This window comes from Corythoichthys intestinalis, chromosome 15 (assembly GCF_030265065.1).
Source record: "Corythoichthys intestinalis isolate RoL2023-P3 chromosome 15, ASM3026506v1, whole genome shotgun sequence".
In the NCBI taxonomy this organism is placed as follows: Eukaryota; Metazoa; Chordata; class Actinopteri; order Syngnathiformes; family Syngnathidae; genus Corythoichthys; species Corythoichthys intestinalis.
Window position 1 is genome coordinate 31,400,797 of NC_080409.1, and position 22,162 is coordinate 31,422,958.

General features: G+C 39.4%; 1 protein-coding gene across 4 annotated transcripts; it reads left to right on the forward strand.

Moving 5' to 3' along the window:
* The first annotated feature begins 475 nt into the window (after window positions 1-475).
* Window positions 476-22,102, forward strand: ezra (ezrin a). 4 transcript variants are annotated; one of them, XM_057859589.1, is made up of 12 exons: window positions 491-812; window positions 1,795-1,878; window positions 2,033-2,128; window positions 5,245-5,519; window positions 5,592-5,675; window positions 10,027-10,173; window positions 11,620-11,716; window positions 11,811-12,105; window positions 17,083-17,243; window positions 17,326-17,418; window positions 19,395-19,646; window positions 21,672-22,102. In XM_057859589.1, the coding sequence occupies exons 1-12, from the start codon at window positions 801-803 to the stop codon at window positions 21,834-21,836; spliced, it is 1,761 nt and encodes a 586-aa protein (XP_057715572.1). In that variant the 5' UTR covers window positions 491-800; the 3' UTR covers window positions 21,837-22,102. The 4 variants fall into 4 exon arrangements, with proteins under 4 accessions (XP_057715573.1, XP_057715574.1, XP_057715572.1 ...); XM_057859590.1 differs by lacking the exon at window positions 2,033-2,128 and having other exon boundaries at window positions 476-812; XM_057859591.1 differs by lacking the exons at window positions 1,795-1,878; window positions 2,033-2,128 and having other exon boundaries at window positions 478-812.
* Window positions 22,103-22,162: the final 60 nt, after the last annotated feature.

The window sequence follows — 22,162 nt, forward strand, 5'->3', positions numbered from 1 at the left end:
CACCAATATATAAAATAATAAAATAATATTTAACAAACATGTAGTATGCCAAACTGTATTTTTGGCAGGTGTAGCAAGTTTAATTGGTTGTGGCCCTCTATGGCAATTTTCTTCATGTTGATATTTTTGAATAAACTCTCACTACAGAAACTTTCATGTCAAGGTTTGCATTCTAAAGTTAAATTTGAGCACACCTTTGATTAGCATTTAGAAAGAAACCCAAAAAATTAACTTAACGTTGCTGGTTTGAGCAAATTTCCCTTGTCATTTGCTAACAGAAATATCCCCGGCAGCAGGGCGGTGGTGCCAAATTACCATAAATCATCAAAATGAGTGTTTTCGTTAAAATATATTTTGCTAAGGATTATTTAGGCGAAGCTAATCGAACTTCAAATATGTTCAGTTTTGGAAAGCTTGAAGAAAAAACAATAATTTATCACACTTCGATACCATTGACGGTGATAGATGCCTAGTCCATTTAGACTGAATGTGTGACTAGAAACTTTATCTTGATCCTCGGTAAGCATCCATCATTCTGAAACCAGCGTCCACACTGTAGCACCGATCAAAGGTCACGCATTTGGGCGGACATCTACTTGTTTGCGCGATAGTAACCAAGTCAATGGGACTACGTCACAACTCCCGCAGTTCAAAGGGTACACGCCCTGCCCTCTACAGGCTCGCCAGCCAGCCTGCCACAGCCCTCCCGCCTTCTTTAACAGGTGGACGCTCCGCAGCTTCCTCAGTCCTCCTGGGAAACACCTTACTTCCTTTTACTATCGACTATCAACACCGTCAAAATGCCAAAAACGGTAAGTACAAGGAACCTTTTTTAAAGATCAGTAAATCAACATTCTTCATTTGTTTGTCCTGTGATCAAGTTTATAAGATGTTCCTTTCTTATTGGCCTTTTTTTTTACTCATTAACCACAAGTAGAACTTGCCCGGTTGCAACACACATTCCACGCTGTCTAGAATTTGTGAATTTGAAATAGTCTCACTTGTGACTGTATTTGTGGAATTGGTTTACTCTGGGAAAAGTAAGGTTTGCCCAATAAACGTTCATTGTGATACTCCAAGGAGAAGGTCTTGACATCAAGTAATGAGTCATCTCGCAGGTATTTTTCGCCACCTTCTGGGATAAAATCTGACTTAAAGATGGATTTATAGGTAGTGCTTTTTGAAATGATTAACTAGAAAGAATTTCAAGGTACAGACATTAATTGTGAAGCTAAATCGATGATGGTGAGGGAAGACTTCCACTTTTTCTTACCCAACTTCCACTGTGTTTATCTTTATGGCGGACCGGGGCGTGCTTCAGCGTGAGTTCATAAAATTCTTGCGTAAGCGAATCCGGGGGGCGGAAGGGGTCGGTGGAGGGGTCACATAAGCCTCTGGTCTTTAATTGTTATTTGGGACATTTTTTAGCTGAGCAAAACTTGATGTGGGGCCACATTTTTCTCAAAAAGAGGAAACTAACGCAAATGCCGTGAGGCATTGTTAGCGACCATTGTGCTATTTTCGCCTGGTGACAGCAGTCCAAAGTCTAAGTGAGATAGTGAGCAATTATAGTTTATGAGCAAACCACTTCCACATTAAAAGGCAATTATTTACACTATTTTCCCTTCTTTTTCATTCGGAATAATCAATATTTCTGCTGGGGTCAATGGTGTATGTGTTTTTTGGAGTTTGAGGAAGCTGTCTAATCTGAATATAGATGTCAGGAGGCGTATAAAAGACAATAGGGCGAGGAGTGTGGCCGTGTCACATGACTCAACAACCTTTCCTCCGCAGGTCAACGTTCGCGTCACCACCATGGATGCTGAGCTGGAGTTTTCCTTCCACCCTAACACAACTGGGAAGCAGCTCTTTGACCAGGTTGGAGGCCCACTTCAAAGAAAAATGGAAGCTGAAAATGGCTGCCAAAATTGAATTCGACTTGATTTCTATTTTAATGTACCTCAGCCGAGTTTAATTTTGGTTGATTTAGAATATATTTATTTCTGGTTTTTTGTTGTTGTTATTGTCTTAGGTTGCCAGGACAATTGGACTCCGTGAGAATTGGTACTTTGGGCTACAGTTTGTCGATGGAAAAGGTTTCCTCACATGGCTCAACACCGATAAGAAGGTTCTTTTGCTTTAGTGGGAATTCAAACACCAAAACATAATCATAATTATAAATCAGAAAGGAGAAACCAAGAAACGGCAATAGCATTTGTAGTATTGCTGATTGTACACCCACCGGCCACTTTATTAGGTACACCATGCTAGTAACGGGTTGGACCCCCTTTTGCCTTCAGAACTGCCTCAATTCTTCGTGGCATACAGTGGGGAGAACAAGTATTTGATACACTGCCGATTTTGATGGTTTTCCCACTTGCAAAGCATGTAGAGGTCTGTAATTTGTATCATAAGTTCTCTTCAACTGTGAGGGATGGAATCTAATACAAAAATCCAGAAAATCACGTTGTATGATTTTTAAATAATAAATTTGCATTTAATTGCATGAAATAAGTATTTGATACATCACAAAAATCGAACTTAATATTTGGTACAGAAACCTTTGTTTGCTATTACAGATACCAAACGTTTCCTGTAGTCCTTGACGAGGTTTGCACACACTGCAGCAGGAATTTTGGCCCACTCCTCAATGCAGATCTTCTCCAGAGCCTTCAGGTTTCGGGGCTGCTGCCGGGCAACACGGACTTTCAGCTCCCTCCATAGATTTTCTATCGGGTTTGGATCTGGTGCCTGGCTAGGCCACTCCAGGTCCACTCCACTCCAAGATGCTTCTTACGGAGCCACTCTTTAGTTGCCTTGGCTGTGTGCTTTGGGTCGTTGTCATGCTGGAAGACCCAGCCACGACCCATCTTCAGGGCTCTCACTGAAGGAAGGAGGTTGTCAGCCAAGATCTGGCGATACATAGCCCCATTCATCCTCCCCTCAATACGGTGCAGTCGTCCTGTACCCTTGGCAGAGAAGCACCCCCAAAAAATGATGTTTCCTCCTCCATGTTTCACGGTTGGGATGGTGTTCTTGGGGTTGTACTCATCCTTCTTTTTCCACCAAACACGACGAGCCGAGTTTAGACCAAAAAGTTCAATTTTGGTCTCATCCGACCACATGACCTTCTCCCACTGCTCCTCTGGATCATCCAGATGGTCAGTGGCAAACTTCAGACGTGTCTGGACATGCACTGGCTTCAGCAGCGGGACCTTGTGTGCACTGTAGGATTTTAATCCATGACGGCGTAATGTGTTTTTCGATGGTTTTCTTCGACACTGTGGTTCCAGCTCTTTTCAGGTCATTGACCAGGTCCTGCCGTGTAGTTCTGGGCTGATCCCTCACCTTCCTCATGATCAGTGATGCCCCACGAGGTGAGATCTTGCATGGAGCCCCAGAACGAGGCATATTGACCGTCAACTTGAACTTCTTCCATTTTCTAATAATCGCTCCAACAGTTGTTACCTTCTCACCAAGCTGCTTGCTTATTTCCCTGTAGCCCATCCAAGCCTTGTGCAGGTCTATTATTTTATCCCTGATGTCCTTACACAGCTCTTTGGTCTCGGCCATTGTGGAGAAGTTGGAGTTTGTTTGTTTGAGCATGTGAACAGGTGTCTTTCATACAGGTAACAAGTTCAAACAGGTGCAGTTACTTCCGGTAATGAGTGGAGAACAGGGGGGGTTCTTAAAAAAGAACTGAGAGACGAAATATTTACTAGTTGGTAATGTATCAAATACTTATTTCATGCAGTTAAATTCTAATTTATTATTTAAAAATTATACAATGTGATTTTCTGGATTTTTGTATTAGATTCCGTCCCTCACAGTTGAGGAGAACTTATGATACAAATTACAGACCTCTACATGGCTTGCAAGTGGGAAAACCAGCAAAATCGGCAGTGTATCAAATACTTGTTCTCCCCACTGTAGATTCAACAAGGTGTTGGAAGCATTCCTCAGAGAGTTTGGTCCATATTGACATGATGGCATCACACAGTTGATGCAGATTTGTCGGCTGCACATCCATGATGCGAATCTCCCGTTCCACCACATGCCAAAGATGCTCTATTGGATTGAGATCTGGTGACTGTGGAGGCCATTTGAGTACAGTGAACTCATTGTCATGTTCAAGAAACCAGTCTGAGATGATTCCAGCTTTATGACATAGCGCATTATCCTGCTGAAAGTAGCCATCAGAAGTTGGGTACATTGTGGTCATAAAGGGATAGACATGGTCAGCAACAATACTCAGGTAGGCTGTGGCGTTCCAACGATGTTCAATTGGTACCAAGGGGCCCAAAGACTGCCAAGAAAATATTCCCCACACCATTACACCTCCAGCACCAGCCTGAACCGTTGATACAAGGCAGGATGTATCCATGGTTTCATGTTGTTGACGCCAAATTCTGACCCTACCATTCGAATGTTGCAACAGAAATCGAGACTCATCAGACCAGGCAACGTTTTTCCAATCTTCTATTGTCCAATTTCGATGAGCTTGTGCAAATTGTAGCCTCAGTTTCCTGTTCTTAGCTGAAAGGAGTGGCACCCGGCGTGGTCTTCTGCTGCTGTAGCCCATCTGCCTCAAAGTTCGACATACTGTGCATTCAGAGATGCTCTTCTGCCTACCTTGGTTGTAACGGGTGGTTATTTGAGTCACTGTTGCCTTTCTATCAGCTCGAACCAGTCTGGCCATTCTCCTCTGACCTCTGGCATCAACAAGGCATTTCCGCCCACAGAACTGCCGCTCACTGGATATTTTTTCTTTTTCGGACCATTCTCTGTAAACCCTAGAGATGGTAGTGCGTGAAAATCCCAGTAGATCAGCAGTTTCTGAAATACTCAGACCAGCCCTTCTGGCACCAACAACCATGCCACGTTCAAAGTCACTCAAATCACCTTTCTTCCCCATACTGATGCTCTGTTTGAACTGCAGGAGATTGTCTTAAACCATGTCTACATGCCTAAATGCACCGAGTTGCCGCCATGTGATTGGCTGATTAGAAATTAAGTGTTAATGAGCAGTTGGACAGGTAAGTGGCCGGTGAGTGTATGCAGATTGAGAAGGGACAGAAGGAAAAGAAAAACAATTGAAAATAATATTAATAAAAGACAGAATCAGGTTAGAACTGACACATAAACTCGAAAAGTAGGTCTAACACGATACAGCAAATGTGACAACACATTTCTTTGATAGGAGATAGACAACGAAAAGCTAACATTTTTGCGGGTCGCCCTTAGGTGATGTCCCAGGACGTGCGCAAGGAGACACCGCTTCAATTCAAACTGCGTGCAAAGTACTACCCAGAGGATGTGGCGGAGGAGCTGATCCAGGATGTGACACGCCGTCTCTTCTACCTACAAGTTAAAGAGGACATCCTGAGCGAGGATGTCTACTGTCCCCCCGAGACGGCCGTGCTGCTGGCCTCCTATGCCATCCAGGCCAAGTACGGCGAGTACAAGAAGTCGGTACACCAGCCCGGCTACATGTCCTCAGAGCGCATCATGTCACGCAGGTTAGACAATGTGTGACACCCATAAATGACAACCGCAGGAACACAACAATGCTAACCTTCCAACTTCCTCAGCGTTCTGGAGCAACACAACTTGTCCAAAGAGCAATGGGAGGACAAAATCCAGGTCTGGCATGAAGAACACGGAAGCATGCTCAAGTATGTTTGCTCGGAGAACTACGCCAAGTTCAAACTAACACGATTGCTGGTTCAACTCCTTATACGCAGTGTCCTGTAGTATCAATAATCTGCTTTTCAATGTCTAAACAATCTCACTCTTGTCTAGTCAAAAAAAAAAAAATCATGCAATCCCGTAGTCAAAAATAATCACTCTTGTGAAGTAAAAAACAATCACTCGTTCGTGTAGTGAAAAACAACCTCTCTCGTTTGGTCAAAACAATCACACATGGGTAGTTGACAATAATCATGCTGGAGTAGTCAAATTTCAAAACAAGTTGAAGTTGAAGCTATCACACACTCCTGTGGTTGAAGATAATCACTCTTGTGCAGTCTTCTGCACTCACTTGTTCATGTAGTCAAAAACAACCACTGTCCTGTCGTCAAAATCACAGACCTGTGCAGTTCACAACATTCGTGATGGTGTTAAAATAATCACACACTCCAATTTTTTGGGAGTTTGCGATATATTGCGATATTAAAACTAGAAGAATTTTCACCACACTTGAATCGCTCTGTTTGAGAAGACTTTGGTTGTCTCACTATGACCACATTGTATTCATTAGAGATTTCCCAATCCGATCACATGAACGGAAATCGGGCCGATCATGACATTTTTCAGGAATCGGATGAAAAGGATTTTTAATTAAAAAATATATCTTTATGTGCTTCATGCTCGGAAAGCGCCACACCCTCCTTCCTGGTAAGCACTGCTGCCAAACTCTGCAGTGCAGCTTGAGTTTGGTACTTAAAGTTAAAGATGATTGGCTGGATTGTTGCTTTGATCTGGCCATAGACTCCTGGTAGCTCTACAATCAAAGGCGCAAATGTGTTAATCATGTTGTGCTTGGTACACATTCTGAAGTGTGTTGCTGTGGCAACTCATTCATTGTGTAAGTGAGAGGCTGTTCTCGGCAGCGTGAGCATCAAAGCAAAAAATAAAAATAAAAAATTCAGTATCAGATCAGGACTCCGGATCGGGACTCCGGATCGGCAGATTATCCAAATCAGGTGACTTGGACTCAAACTTGGGTGCAAAAATATGCGATCGGGACATCCCAAGTATTCATATAATACTATTTAATTCAGACTAAGGGTGTTTATCTGTGAGTGAAAAAAGATTGGTGTACAGTGCCCTCCATAATTATTGGATTTATAATAATTATGTGTTTTTTAGCTTCTAATATATTTTTTTTCTAAATAATAGGGGACTTTAATGGAAAAAAGAGAAAAATCCAACCTTCAATACAAGTGCATTTATTCAGGGGGGAAAAAATCCCATATAAAGAAATAATTATTTGACATCAAATAATGTGTGTCACAATTATTAGCACCCCTGGTGTTAATACTTTGTACAACCCCCTTTTGCCAACAAAACAGCACCTAATCTTCTCCTATAATGTTTCACAAGATGGGAAAAGACAGAAAGAGGGATCTTCAGCCATTGCCTGGTACACCAGACTCAACGCTGTTCCAGCTATCGAGTCTGGCCACCATTCCCACGGATACAATTTCCAGGGCGGAGAAAGCCACAGCAAACAGACAGCGGAGTGGACCAATCAGCGACGGGCAGACGTGACGTTATTAACTGACGACGGAAGCACGAGGGACTTGCGCGCGGAAGTAAACATACGAAGAGAGCGGAGTTTATTCAACATGGCTAGCGCGAGACAGACTATTGTCATTGACTCGTGTCGATGTGTTTTTGGTAATTTAAAACAGAATTTACCGCGGATTGGAACATGTTCTCGGTTATCCCGTTGACCATCTGTGTTGTGGAGACGACTTTCGACGCGCAAGAGTGACGTTGCTCGTGAAGAACACGTCACGCAAATATACGAATCTGATTTGTCGATTGATTTTGTACCTGCTCGAAAAGGCCGTTAATGGGATGGTTCCCAGACTATTTCTCTCAGTGTTTGAAAAATACAGGGAGAATAGTTTGGCAGAGCCAGGCAACTTCAGCCATTCCTCTTTGCAGAATCTCTCTAAATCATCCAGAGACCTGGGTCCTCTCCTCTGTACTCTCCTCTTCAGCTCACCCCACAGGTTTTCAATGGGGTTGAGGTCTGGGGACTGAGATGGCCATGGGAGGAGCTTGATTTTGTGTCTGGTGAACCATTTCTGTGTAGATTTGGCCATATGTTTAGGGTCATTGTCTTGCTGAAAGACCCAGTGACGACCCATCTTCAGCTTTCGGGCAGAGGGCAACAGATTTTGAATTAAAATGTCGTGGTATTTCAAAGTATTCATGATGCCATGCACCCTAGCAAGGTTCCCAGGGCCTTTGGAAGCGAAACAGCCCCATAGCATCACCCCCATACTTCACAGTGGGTATGAGGTGCTTTTCAGCATGCGCATCTTTCGTGGCACGCCAGACCCACTTAGAGTGTTTGTTGCCAAAACGCTCAATCTTGGTCTCATCTGGCCAAAGCACACGGTCCCAGTTGAAGCCCCAATACCGCTTGGCGAACTCCAGACGTTTGCGTTTATGATTGTGAGTGAGAAAAAGGTTTTCTCCGTGCATGCCTCCCAAACAGCTTGTTGGCGTGTAGACAGCACCTCATACCCACTGTGAAGTATGGGGGTGGGTCAGTGATGCTGTGGGGCTGTTTCGCTTCCAAAGGCCCTGGGAACCTTGTTAGAGTGCATAGCATCATGAATGCTTTGAAATACCAGGACATTTTAATTCAAAATCTGTTGCCCTCTGCCCGAAAGCTGAAGATGGGTCGTCACTGGGTCATTCAGCAAGACAATGACCCTAAACATATGGCCAAATCTACACAGAAATGGTTCACCAGACACAAAATCAAGCTCCTCCCATGGCCAACTCAGTCCCCAGACCTCAACCCCATTGAAAACCTGTGGGGTGAGCTGAAGAGGAGAGTACAGAGGAGAGGACCCAGGTCTCTGGATTATTTAGAGAGATTCTGAAAAGAGGAATGGCTGAAGATCCCTCTTTCTGTCTTTTCCCATCTTGTGAAACATTATAGGAGAAGATTAGGTGCTGTTTTGTTGGCAAAAGGGGGTTGTACAAAGTATTAACACCAGGGGTGCTAATAATTGTGACACACATTATTAGAAGTCAAATAATTATTTCTTTATGTGGGATTTTTCCCCCGCTGAATAAATGCACTTGTATTGAAGGTTGGATTTTTCTTTTTTTCCATTAAGGTCCCATATTATTTAGAAAAAATATATATATTAGAAGCTAAAACACACATAATTATTATAAATCCAAGAATTGTGGAGGGCACTGTATATGAAAAGTGATCCAGGAAGCCATGTCTCTGCACAATTGCTGCTTTTATGAAGAAAAACAAATGTTTACATTAAATAAAAAACAAAAAAAACAATCGCACATCCTGCGATGGGACTATTGCGCATGCGCACATTGCGATGGTGATGTTCAAACGATATATTGTGCAGGCCTAGTTGAAAGTAATTACTGTCAAAGCAATTACTCTCTTAATCTGTCAAAACAATCAGACACCTGTTTAGTTGACAATAATTGTGCTGGATTAATCAAAACAACCAATCATTGAGTTAAAACATTCGTAAAAGGCCATAAATGTTACCATAGAATAACTCTTTGTGTAGACAATCACTATGTAGTCAATACCATCACAGAACTGTGCAGTTTAGAATAATGTATTCATGCTTGACTTGCCAAAACAACATTATGCATGGTGTTAAAAAAAAAAATCACACAATTCCTATCGTTGACAATAATTACTCTTGCACTGTCAAAACATTCACTCCGTCAACTAGGCAAAACAATCACACACTTATATTGTCAAAACAATAACATATGTGCTTAGTTGACAATTTTGCTGGGGTCATTAAAATGACCAATTGTGTATTGAAAGCAACCACTCTCTTATTTTGTCAAAACAATCAGACACCTGTTTAGTCAATAAATAATTTTGCTGAAGTAGTCAAAATAACCTATCAAGGGGTTAAAAAAATTACAAACTCCCATAGTTCTTCAAACGTTTTGTGTAAACATTCATTCATGTAGTAAAAGCAATCATACACCTGTGTAGTTGACAACAATTGTGGTGGATTAATACCAACCTCCTCTAACGTAGTCAAAACAATCTTTCATATAGTGATGAAAACAATTGCACATTTCTTTACTGTTGTCAAAACAATCAGGAACAAATACTTGTTTGTGTGGTCAAAATCATCAGTTTCCTGTTGTCAAAATTCCGAACACGTATTAAAACAATCACTCAGTCAATGAGTTAAGACGAAACAATTGGGTCATCTTAAGAATAACACACTCGTGGAGTTGAAAGCAATAATGTTAACATTTCTGCATGGCACACAGGGATGAGGCCATAATCGAGTACCTGAAGATCGCCCAAGATCTGGAGATGTACGGCATCAACTACTTTGAGATCAAGAACAAGAAGGGCACCGACTTGTGGTTGGGTGTAGACGCTCTTGGCCTCAACATCTATGCGAAGGAAGACAAGTGGGTTTGTTTGTTTGTGTGTTGACATTTTCACACACTCTGTCATCGCACCTCCGGATGTTGACCTTGTTCTGCTGACCGAATTTGTTTGGCGAGGTTGTTGAACTCTCACTTGTGATTTTGTGTGCAAAGTGACAATGGCCTGGTCAAAACGGGCCAGAGCTGCACCCAAAAATTTTTTCTCCCCTTTCTCACTCCTCCCAAAAGTAGTTGGCGTTGCAGATAAGAAAGACGGTCTCTAGCACAATCATACTGTAAAACCTTCCCAGTTAAATAAAAAATACACTCCAAATTACAACTTGCAATTCAAGATGTTTCCCTAATACAGTGCTTCTCAATTATTTTCTGTAATGCTGTTGGTATAATTTGTATATAAAATTCTTATTATTATAAGTACACCTCTGCATGACATTGTGTTCTTTTTAATATTAAACAAAAAAGTAATATAGATCAACTTACAAAAGTGCAAAAAACAAAAAAACACATCCATACTGTAAAAATAAACTCAAGATACATTTTTTGACCATTTGATACTGAAAAATAAAATTTAATAAAATCAATAAATAGTAATACATTCAAATTGATTAGCAACATTAACTCCTATTAGACCGAAAAAACAAAAATTATTGGAACAAAAACGACAACGTCATTGGACAGAGGGACAGTTTTTATTTTTGCTGCAGCTCCTTTCCTATGGTGTGGGGTTATTTTGCACTGAGCAACTTGGTATGCCACCCTATATGATGCTGACAGTGCTCGCTGGTTTACTGATGTAACACTGACAAAGCGGGTGGATTGTTGGCAATATTCAGCACGTTTTTGCTGAAAAAATAATAATTCCTGCTGTCCGCGCAAACATTTTTAGACAAAGTAAACAGACTGGCCTTTCCTCGTCTCCCACTGTACTAAAACTCAAAGCCAAAAGCCAAATGCTACATACGCTTCGTCATATTTCCTTGTCTTAGCTTTTCATATCTCCAGTGCTCTTTGCTGTGTGCTCTTGTTTGGTTAAAAAATATTACGCACACGCTGAAAATGAAAGCATCACTGCCACCCACTGAGTGGATGTGCAATTACACGTTATTCTAGTACGGTAAAAAAGTGTGTTCCCCAAGGTCACATGCGCCGCCTCCCCCGGAGGGGCCGCCCTACTATTTCAGAAGTACTGCCCTAATTCAACTTTATGTACAGTATATTTTCGTATTATCACCAGATAAAAAAGTATGTCGATAGTAGTGGACACATGGTAGTAGAATAATTGTGATTCGCCAATAAGCATCATGGGAGATGTAGTTCTTTTTAGAAAGTTTTGAACCTATTGTATTATTTTCATTTCACTTGGATATTTCTCAATATCACAAAATCTCGGCCTTGGAAGGATTTAATACAATATTATGTACACATCTAATCCACTTATATGACTAAAAACATTCTTCATTATATCAGGATGACTCCAAAGATTGGATTTCCCTGGAGTGAAATCAGGAATATTTCATTTAATGATAAAAAGTTCATCATCAAGCCCATCGACAAGAAGGCCCCGGTAAGTTCTTTACTCCAAGAAAATCATCAAAGACACGCCGATACATCTCTACACAGTCAGGTAGCACAAACCTATCGTCTTTTTCCCTCCCTAGGACTTTGTCTTCTACGCGCCACGACTGCGCGTCAACAAGCGTATCCTACAGCTGTGCATGGGCAACCACGAACTGTACATGCGCCGCCGCAAGCCGGACACCATCGAGGTGCAGCAGATGAAGGCCCAAGCTAAGGAGGAGCGGCTCCAGAAGAAGATGGAGCGTGACCAGCTGGAGAGCGAAAAGAAGCGCAGGGAGGCCATCGAGCGCGAGAAGGACCAGATGGAGCGGGAGAAGCTTCAGCTCATGACCAAGCTCCAGGAGTACGAGGAGACCACCAAGAGAGCTGAACTGGGTGAGATCCTGTGCTAAGGATACAGGCGCACGCGACACCACAGCACCCCAACTTGATTCCTTTCGTGACGTTTTTACTTTGTTTTTACGCTGTTCATAATGGCGATAGATGTCTAATCAATTTTAACTGGGAGAGATGGCAGCGATCATTCTATCAAATAGCGTAATTTTCTGACTATAAGACGCCCCTGACTATAAGCTGCCACCCACCATATTTTTCACAAAAACAGGATTTTTTTTATAGATAAGCACCACTGGACTATAAGCCGCAGCTGTCCTCACTGTATTATGGAATATTTACACCAAAAGATATTAACCGGTAAGACTTAATTTGACAGTGGCATCATAAGACCAAATGAACCACCATGCTTCAAGAAGCTTCATTTGGCCATAACTGCTCCCTTGGGGGAGGAAGTCAATCTCTGCTGCCACCTGCTGTCAATACTGTTGTCGTCCAACATGCCTCCTAGCATGCATTGCAGCGCTACAGATTTAAATAACAATCCAAATTCATGTTTGTGCTAATTATTTCTTCAGTTACTGTTCCAGTTGTTTCATTAATTGCTAGTTATGGTATTTGGTAACACCTTATTTGACAGTGGTGCCAAAAGACAGTCATTAGACAATCATAATTACGACATGACACTGTCATGACTCGTAGGCCTGTCGCGATAACAAATTTTAGTGTGCGATAATTTATCTCATAAATCATTGCGGTATGCGATATTATTGCGCCCCCCCAATTTTCAATAACACAGTGAGAATACAGTATATATTAATCGATCAAGTACACCCATTTAAACGCGATAAGAAATCACAACAACAAAAAATAGACAATGCCTCTTAAGTAAAAGACAACAATATTAATACCGCACAGAAACACAGAATAAATAAAATGTGTTTTTTTTTTCAAGAAAAAAAAAATACAATTGCAGTTAATAAATTAAGCATTTAGGCAAATGAAAACTTTTTTCCCTCATAGCTTCTGCAATGGTGTTCCTTAGGGATGCAACGATACAGTTAGGTCACTGTTCGATAAGTTTTTCGATACGGGGGACACGATTTTCGATCTGATTCAATACATTTAATGCTCTGGGGAAAAAATGACAACTGTATTTTTTTTTTTTTTTTGCAAACGAGCAAAAATTAAATTGCCATCATATAAACATGCATTTTAGTGCATAATACCTATGTGCTTACTTCTTACTGATCTGAAGAAATTTAGTATAAAAGTGCTGAGAACAATCTTTACTGTTTGTAAAGGGAGGCGGGGCACATTGTTGATTGCTACAGCTCTCTTAGCAGCTAGGCTTACTACATGAGCAAGACATCCTATTTGTGGTCTGAATCCATCTGTGTCACGTACTGAATTAACAATATTTGCAACATTATCTATAGTCACTGGTATGGATTGATTTGGCCTTCTTAACTTCCACTCAGTCATGGCGGTTTATAATTCATCGATGTAGTATATGTAGTACGTCCCATAATCACTCTGGGCTCACGTAGCCAATGGCATGGGACGTAGCACATCTAGTTTGCTATTTCATGATATCTAGTGTGTGCGTGCGTTAAAAAAGTTAGCAAACGCCACAGAAGTCACAGCTGCTCATTACTGCACAACACCAGCATATGACAATCGACTTTCATAAAAAGGACAAGTTTGAAGCACAGCGCTCTTAATTTGCCACTCAAATATCCGGTGTTGTGCTGAAAAATAGCTGCCCTGCGTGAAATGTCACCCCTGACGGGAGCGCCCACACGTCAACAACACCGGCACACCGGAGATGGTCCACAGTCAATCCGGAGCACTGGCGCAGCCGGTATACATTGAACAATAGGATATAATGGGAACGATTGGCTCCAGCGCTATTTTTTGCCGGACCTGGAACGAAGATGCATTTTGCGCAGTTGGTAAGAAGAATTCCAAACTTTTAACAGCACGTCTGCCGCACGCGCGCACGCACGTGCACGCGAGGCGATAAATCCCAGCGGGAAAATTACCGCCTTCATTTTTATTTATCGTGCGATAAATGGAATTATTGCATATTGCGACAGGCTTAGTCATGAACATTAATGAATCCTTATAACAGATGTTATTTAGTGTTATCTGGCAAATTTTCTCACTTTCGAATGGATGTAAAAGAGCCGAGCTGGACATAAATGGAGTTAGTGACATAATTTGCCGGATGACACTTAATGCCATCTTTCATCAACAATCAGTCATGCCCATGATGGTGACATGTCATAATTACGGGGTTTTATGACATTCTTGTGGCGCCGCTTTCAAATAAAGTTTTACCTATTAACCCAAATAAATCAACAAATAAGCCGCAATGGACTACAAACTGCAGGATTCAGCATGAAAGTAGCGGTTTATAGTCAGAAAATTATGGTACATACATTGCTAATAGAAGGCTAAAACAAAGCTTCAAATTCCATTTTGATATCATAAAAACTGTTTGGTTTTGGTGAAATGGCTCATGTTTTTTCACCAGTTCCTTCGTTTCTTATGTATTCATGCTAATTGACGATCTTAGCCAGATCTCTACCTTTACTTTTTTTCCTTTCACCAATTCAACAAACTTACCTAAATAGTTTTGTGGCAAATGTTTTTTTTCGTATTCCTGCTATCTAACGCTCCAAAAATTTTACAAATCATCTTTTTTGTGCTTCCTAAAAGTAATATTGATATTATGATATTTTTGTATTTATTTACATTTTTTTAAAGAAACAAAGAATAATTAATAGCAGTAATATTCTCATTTCTTTTCTATTTTTCATTTTTAAAGGTGGCTTTAATTTTTTTTTTTTTTTTTTTTTTGTGAAACATTATATTTTATAATCTTGGGTTGCATTTGCATTGAAAGTGCCCAGAATGTCATTTTCCGAGCTACTTTATTCGGTCGTTTTGGGACTCCTTTGCAGATGTACAGTATGGTTTCTCATTAATAGGCAGCAGATTAGATCTTATTTGAATATTCTTTGCACTTATGTTTATTTTATTTCTTTATTTTTTTCCCCCTAAATTCTACGTAATAAGAAACTAAAAAGGGGAGGGAAGAAATGGGAAATATTTAATTTTATAGTTCTACATTTAAATGCAATTTTATTTTGAATCCAAACTATTTTAAATATTAAACTGAGAAAAATAGTAAATATTCTCTTTTATTCATTTTTTAAACTTATTTTTCAAATTAAAATGAAAAAAAAAGGATAATTTGGGTTCCATTTTTAATTTAATGTGTGTTTATTGTATTTTTATTTTAAAAAAAGTATATAGTTTTTTTTTTGTTTTTTTTTTAATATTAACTGCAATTGGCTGGCAACCAGTACAGTGTACCCCACCTCCTGCCCGTAGTTAGTTGGGATAGGCTCTAGCACTCATGTGACCCTAATGACAATAACCATTACAAACATTAAGGAATTTAAAATATTAAATTAAGAGAAACACAGTAAACATTCAGGTTTTTTTTTTTTTTTTACTTTTCTAAAAATTAAAATAAAAAACAGAAATGACATTAACAGTAAATATTCAGATTTCTTTAGTCCTCAATGAATTTAGATGAATATTTCTCAAATGAAACAAAATAGGAGCCTGGCAACTGTGCTTTTGCTTGAAAACACTGATACAGTTACATAGTTGTAGTCCATACGCGACGCCAATTCATGATTCCATTTGTTTTTTTCCCAATGATGAGTGCGTAACTGAGCAACGATTTAAAAATTTTAAGTGACGGTTAGGCTTTCGTTGTTATTTTCTCAAGATTTTTATCAATCACAACTCGGCGACTATATAATATATATGGCGGAAAACACTCAGGTGACTTGAAGTTCCGCTCTGAGACCCCCAATTTGGCCAAATTTCAAAACTGTCCGATATGCATGTGTGATACATCGTTGGAAAGCTTAAAATCACAATTTTCAATTTTCTTGGGGAAGAAAAACTTTGAACAGGAGGGCATTTAAAAAAAAAAAAAATCCTTTTTAAACAGCATAACCCTATCTGGAGGTGAGAGCACGCTAGAGCAGAATTACAGACGCCATGACTTTAACAAGATATTATTGCATACTTACCTTGTTTCGATCCAAAAACTCCATGTAGCATGTATCACTGAGTGTCAAGACACAGCTGTGAATGGCCACAGCTGGAGTTTTTTGGGATTTTATGGGTGAAACATGGTAATATAACACGAGTCGCGATGCAGAAATAGCAGACATCAAGGAGTGGTCGAGATTTTCTTTTTCATACATTTACCCTTTTAAACGTTTTGTTTTGTTTTTTTTCATTTTTCTTTATTTGGATAGATTATTTATCATCTGACATATCGGAGAAAATGCGACAGTAACAAAAAAATACAATTAAGCGAACGTTATGAGGTAGATATCCGTGACTTTTTTACAGACACCATTTTTTTCATTGTGATGTAATTTGTTTAAAAGTTTAAAATATGCGAGTGAATCATTTTTTAAAGTCTTTTTTTTTTTAAACAAAATATTAGACATCAATTAATGATTCGAAGTTAAAAATGACAGACATTTTCAATGGTAAATATAATTAATTACCTTTGTTTTATGGCTGGGTTGAAACAAAAGTGGTTGCATGACGTCTGTAAATGGGGGTTTCCAGGGTAAAACAGACAAATTAAAAATAGTTCGGGGGCTTAATGCGACATAAATCTGCTATGGCAGCATATAGACATGTTGTTCTATCAAACACAACAGTTGTTTTGGCTTAAAATACAGCAGTTTCTTTTAAAGAGGAGTGCAAGAGCAGAAACTGCTTTTTCAGTCTTGTCTGTGTTTTCCACCATATATACACAGACATACATACACAAACATTCTGTATGGCTTTCGTAGAATAACATTTGTCAATACATTGGGTGTTTTGGCTCTCTCAGTCAAAAATGTTCCCGACCCACTGCCTGTGTTTGACGCCTTTTGATGACAAAACACTTGAGGTATTGCCGCCTCGCAGAGCTCCGAGAGCAGCTGGAGCGGGCCGTGCGGCTGGAGGAGGAACGGAGGAAAGTGGAGCAGGAGGCGGCCCGGCTGGAGGCCGAAAGGATGGAGGCCATCATCGCCAAGGAGGAGCTGGCCAGGCAGGCTGAGGATCAGTTGAAGAGCCAGGAGCAGCTGGTCAGATCCCACTAGATCTCATCGCTTTGTCGCCAAGTGTTTGACAAGTGATGCGAGATGTTCCTGCAACTCTTTTGTCAAGGCAACGGAGTTGGCGGAGTACAGCGCCAAGATTCTGCTGCTGGAGGAGGCCAAAAGAATGAAGGAAGAGGAGGCCGACACATGGCACTGCAAGGTGGGCTACTAATATTTAACGTGAGTGCTATTTACATCATGCTTATAAAAGCAATCTAAATAACATTGTTTTTTTTACTGATGTCTTTCATCTATAAATAATTGGGCTGCCACAAATGATTATTTTGATAGTCGACTAATTACAGAATATTTTTGATTCGTGGACTAGTCGGTTCATAAATAAATCACCTTATCTACTATTGTATTACTTTAGGCTTTAGATTTTAGCTGGAATTGGGGATTGGAAGCAAAAACTATGCACTAAGACTGAATAACTACATAACGGAATCCTTGTTTTCCAAAGCAAAAGCAGATGTTTCCAAATTTGTATTTTCAATTAATTACCGTAATTTTTGCACTATAAGGCGCACCTGACTATAAGCCGCTACCCACCAAATTTGGCACGAAAACGGCATTTGTTCATAGATAAGCCGCACTGGACTATAAGCCTTAGCTGTCCTCAATTTATTAGGGGAAATTTACAGCAAAAGATATTAACCGGTAACACTTTATTTGACAGCAGCATCATACGACTGCTATAAGGCCAAATAAACCACCATTAAGCCTTGAACCAATTGGCTGCAAATATTCATTGCTTCAAGAAGCTTCATTTGGCCATCACTGCTCCTTTGCGGGAGACAGTCAACCTCTGCTGCCACCTACTGTCAACACTGTTGTTGTCCAACATGCCTCCTAGCATGCATTGCAGCGCTACAGAATCACAATTCATGTTCTGTGCTAATTATTTCTTCAGTTACTGTTCCAGTTGTTTCATTACTTGCTAGTTATGGTATTTGGTAACACTTTATTTCACAGTGGTGCCATACGACTGTCATAAGACAATCATAATTATGACATGACACTGTCCTGAGCATTAATGAATGCTTATAACATATGTCAATTAGTGTTATCCGGCAAATTATCTCACTTTTGAATGGATGTAAAAGATCCAAGCTGGACATAAATGGAGTTAGTGACGTAAATTGCCGGATTACACTATTCTATTCTATTCTATTCTATTCTATTCTATTCTATTCTATTCTATTCTATTCTATTCTATTCTATTCTATTCTATTCTATTCTATTCCATGACATAAGCATTCAGTAATGCCCATGATCGTATCTTGTCATAATTATGACGGTTTTATGACAGTGTTATGACAACGCTATCAAATAAAGTGTTACCTATTAACCCAAATAAATCAACAAATAAGCCGCACTGGACGATAAGCCGCAGGATTCAAAATGAAGGAAAAAAGTAGCGGTTTATAGTCCAAAAATTAGGGTACAAAAGTATTCTCCTGCTTTCATCAAGGACTACAGAAATCCGATAATATTTACTGTCTACTTCTCTTTTTTTAAGTAAATAAAAATATCTTCATTTAAAAATTAATGAAAAAGGGAAGTTTTTTTTTTTTTTTTCTCTCAATAAAAATAGTTAATAAAAATTAATGATATGATTTACTGTGTGCCATCTTTTTTTAATGTTTAAAAAGTTAAGTCAACTATCTAAATCTCTATCAATTTTAATTTAGAATTTGTATGATTTAAAAAAAAAAAAAAGAATTCATATTGTTTTACTAACGTGTATTTAAATTTTTTTTTTCATTATTTTAAAAAGTTATAGAATGCCTTTTTTTCCAGAAATGCGTACGTGACCATTTATTCTCCAAGCTTCATATAAATAGACGTGATTTTGTTGCACACCACTAGAAGGCGCCTGCATATCACACTTTGAGAATCACTGTGCAGACTCAAACTAGAATCAAAGATGTGAGGGCTGACTGTGAACAACTAGTTTTTGGTGCCATTGACGGCGATAGACGTCCAATCCATTTGAACTATTCACTGTCAGCACTCCCAGTTCAAATGAATTGGATGTCTATCGCCGTCAATGGTAACCAATGTGTTAAAAAGAATAGTATTTTGATTTGCTCTTGAATGACATGTGTCCGGGCTTTTGTCGGTGGTCCTCAGGCGAGAGAGGTTGAGGAGAGCCTGGTGAAGACGCAGGAGGAGCTGCGTACGGTGATGAGCAGCGCTCCCCTCGTGCCCCCCATGGCCACCGCTTCCTCATCCTCCTCTGACAGCGAAAGCGACCATGAGCACAGTGAGGAGAACAGCACCTACAGCGCCGAGCTGCAGTCGCAGGGCATCAACGACCACCGCCTGGAAGAGGACCGGCTCACCGAGGCCGAGAAGGACGAGCGCCTTCGTGCCAAGCTCAAGGTCAGCCTTGCTAAACTAATCGATGGGCTTTCAAAGTAGGGTTTAGAGCCGGGATTAGGCCTATGAATTCAGGTTTTGATCCAAAGTTATAGTATATTATGGTGTCAAATTAGTGTTGCGCTTTCTAAATTTGAGACTGAAAAATTTGCATTTGAAGACTTAATTTTTCATTGAAAAAGTTTTCTTTGATTGAAGCAATCCTTTTTGTGTTTGGGCCATATTAGGGGTAGGACATTTGTGTCAGAATCATTCAATCCCAAATAAAGTTGCTTCAATCAAAAACAATATTTTCAATCAAAGAAAAAAATCATTTAAAAAATTAAATTGCCCTCCCCTATTTTAATTTTTTTTTTTTTTTTTTATTATACGCAAAGCAAATTACCGTCTAAGGTGCTAGTCACATGATCTGTTTGAAAAATAATTTTGACCCATTATAATTTTGTTTTTTTTGTTCATTTCATTCATTTGTGTTGCAGTTTTATTGCTTTACAACTTTTATATATATTGGAAAGTCAATTTCATGCAATGACACTTTTTGGGCACCAGGAGGGGCCTGGCCCCCCTTAAATTCCGCTTATGATATAGGGCAGGGGTCTGATGAGGGGCCGGGTCAGTTTGTAACAGAAAAAGTTTGACGATGGCAGGAGTGCCTAAATGTAAAAATGTATTGTTTTTCAGAAAGCCACAATCAAATAACCCTTTCTGGATTCTTCACGGAAAAAAAAGTTTAAAAAAAAAATACAATAATAATAATAATAATATAATTAGGGCTGTCAAAATTATCGCATTAACGAGCGGTAATTAATATTTTTAATTAATCACGTTAAAATATTTGACACATTTAACGCACATGCCCCGCTCAGATTAAAATGACAGCACAGTGTCATGTCCATTTGTTACTTGTGTTTTTTGGTATTTTGTCGCCCTCTGCTGGCGCTTGGGTCCGACTGATTTTATGGGTTTCAGCACCATGAGCATTGTGTAATTATTGACATCAACAATGGCGAGCTACTAGTTTATTTTTTGTTTGAAAATTTTACAAATTATTTTAAATCAAAAACATTAAGAGGGGGTTTAATATAAAATTTCTACAACTTGTACTAACATTTATCTTTTAAGAACTACAAGTTTTTCTATCCATGGATCGCTTTAACAGAATGTTAATAATGTTAATGCCATCTTGTTGATTTATTGTTATAATAAACATACAGTACTTATGTACAGTATGTTGAATGTATATATCTGTCTTATCTTTCCCTTCCAACAATAATTTACATAAAAAAAGGCATATTTCATAGATGGTTTGAATTGCAATTAATTACGATTAATTAATTTTTAAGCTGTGATTAACTCGATTACAAATTGTAATCGTTTGACAGCCCTAAGTATAGTATAATATAATACAATATAATATAATATAATATGATAATAACACTATTAATTAAATAGATAATAACAAAATAACCCTCTCTGGGTTCTTCACTGAAAAAAGCAAGGAAATAAATAACACTATTGAGGGAAAAAAATGTTCAGGGGGCCGGACCAAATGTGGAGGCGGGCCGTATCCGGCCCGCGGGCCGTAGTTTGGGGACCCCTGGTATAGGGTCTCAATCCAGGATTAAGTTTTCAAATTGGGGTTTCAACAAAGGTTAAGGATTCAAATTATGTTTCAAGTGAAGTTTAGTGTCTCAATCCAGGGTTAAGGTTTTGAACCAAGGTTAGGGATTCAAATTAGGGTTTCAAGTAAAGATTACGGTCTCAATTTAGGGTTAAGATGTCAAATTAGGGATTGAAAAAAATGGGCTTCCATGACAGTTTCATAACAGGGTTAGCGTTTTCAATTAGGCTTTCAATCCAGGATTGGGGTTTAGAATTAGTTTTTCAGCCATTGTTTCAAATGAGGATTTCCAGCCAGGGTTATGATTTCAAACAATGTTTGAACAACAACTTTTGAACATAGAGTGTCAAACTGTCTGTTTACTGACCTGCTCCTCCTTACTGTGACCTTTGCTTTGACCTACTCAGGCACTGAGCTCAGAGCTGGAGGAGTCGCGCGACCAGACTAAGAAGTCCGCCAGCGACCTGCTACACGCCGAGAACGTTCGCGCAGGCCGGGACAAGTACAAGACACTGCGGCAGATCCGTATGGGTAACACCAAGCAGAGGATCGACGAGTTCGAAGCCCTGTAATGCCAACAACAACAATAAAAAAAGCACTCATAACATTGAAAAACTACTAACAGCCGTACTGTACAGCTGCCAGCGTGCGTGTCTTCATGTAGTCTTGAGCAGCTATTCAAACCTACATTTTATTTTATTTGTATTATTACTTTTGACAAATTACATAATTACCTAAGTCATTTTGGAACAAACGAGAAAAAATCATTTAAAAAGGAAGTCAAAAAATGACATAGGCAATTGTGCTATTTTGTTAACCACTAGTTAAATAAAGCATCTTCTTACATTCAAATAAAACTTGAATACTTATTCCAACTTGTTATATTTGTCCTTTTTTT